The sequence below is a fragment of the Cynoglossus semilaevis genome, chromosome 17 (assembly GCF_000523025.1).
Source record: "Cynoglossus semilaevis isolate Cse_v1.0 chromosome 17, Cse_v1.0, whole genome shotgun sequence".
Taxonomy (NCBI): Eukaryota; Metazoa; Chordata; class Actinopteri; order Pleuronectiformes; family Cynoglossidae; genus Cynoglossus; species Cynoglossus semilaevis.
Window position 1 is genome coordinate 11,662,138 of NC_024323.1, and position 3,429 is coordinate 11,665,566.

At 37.5% G+C, this 3,429-nt stretch overlaps 1 protein-coding gene across 1 annotated transcript in view; it reads right to left on the reverse strand.

Moving 5' to 3' along the window:
- Nucleotides 1-2,884, reverse strand: part of nubp1 (nucleotide binding protein 1 (MinD homolog, E. coli)) — a 4,842-nt gene extending 1,958 nt beyond the window's left edge. The window contains exons 1-7 of the mRNA XM_008330112.3: nucleotides 2,802-2,884; nucleotides 2,425-2,529; nucleotides 1,999-2,132; nucleotides 1,081-1,149; nucleotides 968-1,000; nucleotides 796-886; nucleotides 552-706 (exon numbers count right to left, since the gene is read on the reverse strand). Coding sequence (XP_008328334.1) covers nucleotides 552-706; nucleotides 796-886; nucleotides 968-1,000; nucleotides 1,081-1,149; nucleotides 1,999-2,132; nucleotides 2,425-2,529; nucleotides 2,802-2,832 — 618 coding nt within the window. The 5' untranslated portion in view covers nucleotides 2,833-2,884. The remainder of the gene's footprint in view (nucleotides 1-551; nucleotides 707-795; nucleotides 887-967; nucleotides 1,001-1,080; nucleotides 1,150-1,998; nucleotides 2,133-2,424; nucleotides 2,530-2,801) is intronic.
- Between the last annotated feature and the right edge of the window lie 545 nt (nucleotides 2,885-3,429).

Below are 3,429 nucleotides of genomic sequence, written 5' to 3' on the forward strand. Positions count from 1 at the left end.
TGACAATAGGGACTAATTTGAGAAAGGAAGGAAACGTTTTCGCACAGTAATTTAATCACATGTGGGGGAAGGACAAAGGCTCTTAGAAAGATGTGAAAATTAATTACTGAAACAAAATCAGTGTTCTATCCATGATTTTTCTTTACCCATAATCTGAAAAAACTGAAAGAAACTCTATTTCAGTCCTTAGACAAGAGGGAGAATGTGACCTGGTGTTGAAGACTTCACCAGTGAAGCTAAAATTAAAACAGAGCATGTGACGATAAAAAGCTTCGTTATTTTCGTGGATACTTTTTGACTAAGCATCATGTATACAGTATATACGGGATTTTTCTATGCAGCTGCAGCATTGTTGCGTTCTGAGTAAAGTGGTTTCAGTCTCAACGGCAGCAGCTTTCCCTTGTTGCTGGTTAATCTTGAGCTAGTTTTTAGTCAGGCTTCACAAATTGCAGTGTGAGGCAGTTATTCTCACGCATTCATAAAAAAAAACAAATATAGTTAACACGTATATTTCTTTAACAAAAATGTACTATTTCAGAGCATGCGTGCACCTGTGGCGTGGTGATGATGACAGCTCCGTCAACATGGGTGGAGCTTAGGTACTGGACGATTGACAGGTGCTCATCTGAGGTGCCAGGGGGTGTGTCCACAATCAGGTAGTCCAGCTCCCCCCAGTCAACGTCCCTCAGGAACTGTTTAATCATCCCTGAGGGACATGAAAAAAAAAACCACGTGTGACAACTGACTGCTGGGTTGAATACACAGAATGAATACACATGAAGTACACAGGTATACCATTCTTTTTGGGTCCTCTCCAGATCACAGCATCATCAGGGCTACTGAGCAGGAAACCAATAGACATGACTGACAAGTTGTCCTCCACATACTGCAGGGGACACAGACATCAGGACACTTGATTCATTCAGTGTTCAGAAAAAATTAAATCTAACCGTTTAAACCGACTCACCACAGGAGACCAGCCTGAACCACTTTGATGAACCTGCAAAAGAGACAAAAAGCTTAATAATATTAATGTGAACGGTTCCTGTAGATTTATCCATAAACTCAGTCTTCACTTACTTGTTCTCCCTCGACACCCAGGATCCTTGGAAGAGATGGACCACAAATATCTATGTCCAGCAGAGCGACCTAAAAACAGAGTGAAGAAAAAGAGAAAAAAAAGAAACTTTAAAAATCAAATAATTTCAGTGAGGCATTGATTTGTGTTATTTAAATGTTGACAAACAATTATTTCAGTTTTCTATTTCTTGGCAATACTGCTTATAATAAGCATATAATAAGTAGGAAAAAAAGGTCACATACAACATTATAAATACAAATGTAATAAATGTTCATTTATACCTATGGAGGAATACCGGCAATGCCAGTGCGACGGCGAAGTTCACCGGCATCCCCAACGACCTCTAGTGGCAATTAATAATCAATGTTTTTTGAAAGATATGGCAACACTGCAAACGAGTTTAACTTTAACTAAAAAACATATTTAATATGAATTTAAAGTAAAAAAAAATTAGATTAAATGAGAATTATCTGTTGACTTTGACAACGAAAGGCCTTTTTACATCTCTCTTTTTTTTAGACATGTCAGAAAAAGTATAATAGTCTTGTGAAGCTATAAAGATGTAGTGTTTGAAAGTTCTGTTAGGCAACTGGACGTGAATTTTCTAAAAGAAGACGTTTCACCTCTCATCCAAGAGGCTTCTTCAGTTCTGAATAAGAACTTTAAAACTTGACCATGACCTGGATGACTAAGAATCTTCATAGTTATAAAGATGTACATCTTTGTCAACCTCAACTTATGAATAAAAAGTAAAGAAAACAAAATATGATGTTTTTATAAATGATGGCTGGATGGTCTATTCTGGTCCACAACTTAGTTCTTCACCCTGAGCTAAAACAAATGATTTACAGTAAAGCCTTGTTTGGACAGTAGCTCTGTGAGTCATACAGTTATAAAAATGATAACTTAAATTTCACCTCTTTTGTGCTGTCACTTGCGAGGGCGTGGGCCAGGTGGGCACTGAAGGTGCTCTTCCCCACTCCTCCTTTTCCAGACAGAACAAGGATCTTGTGCTTGACTGACGACAGCTTTTCTCCTATCTCTGCTATGGCTGTGGTGACAGAAGGGCAGAAACAGCAGCAGGTGAAACTATCCAGCCAAAATAAGTTCAGTAAAAGATAGCTTCAGTTTATGCAAATATTTTAAATGCTTTACCTAAAAGTCACACAGTTAGTTAGACACAACGTAGCCACGTTTATACTGCAAACTAGACAAACGGACTGTTGTTGGGGCACCTAACAGTAAAGACAGAGTAAATAAATTCTGCCTAACAGTATCCTTTGTTTAGAATATCAATCAATTCGAATTTAAGTTTAAAAAGAAACCCAAAGAAAACCACTTACCGGGGTCAGGAGTCTTGGTGGCTCCAGAGGCACACAGACTCTGATTGGGGCAGCCCTGACATGACGCCGAAGTTCCTGCTTTCTCACTTGTTGTTCCAGGACAATCTTCAAGAAATTCAATACAATATTTAGTTCTATTTGTGGAACTGTCGACATATAACAAGTCATTCCGACGTGTAACAAGTTAATTCTAGAGAAACAAAATGAAAACACAATTGACTCTCAAAGCCTTGACAGGTACACTGAGGCGCTTATATAGCAAAGACGAACCCAGAAACCTTAAGAAATACAATTTCTACCGGGACTAATGCAAAACAAAAACATAATGAATATTATCTACCTTTGAGGCCTTAAAAATATAACTTTCAAAAACTCACGTTCTGGGGCATTGTCTGGAACGTCTGCCATATTTACTGGTGTCCGACGATTAAATAGTTCCCCTCCTTTAGTTCCGTGTACGCACAACGGCAGATTTAATATGTTACGATCTAAATTATTTACTATCTATTATGTGAAAACAACAATAATATGTAATAAATTATCTACACCTGCTCTAACATATAATAACGGGGACGGTGCCATTTCAAATTATTTTCCGATGCAAATGGGACATTACTACGAAAACACATTGAATTTGCTGGATTAAAAAACAACAAACAAAACAAAGCAAATCAGACACCTATATACAATTTTTTTTTTAATCAAATGAATACAATGCGCTTCCGTACAATCAACCTTCTAAAGAAAGTTTCTGGATTTGACAATGTTTGGAGCGAAGGGGGAAATAGTGTCCACTAGAGGGCAATATTGGTGCAGTTTCTGGATGTCAAAATGCGCAAGGTGAATGATGACGAAATTTGACATTCATTTTGTATTGATTAAAACACAATTTGACATTACTTTCACGATGATGTATTTGCGTTTCTGCAGAATACGATTTTACTCAAAATGTACTCCCTGTAGCCTAACCACGTGCTATCCATTCTGCTTATGTAGTTTAAAATT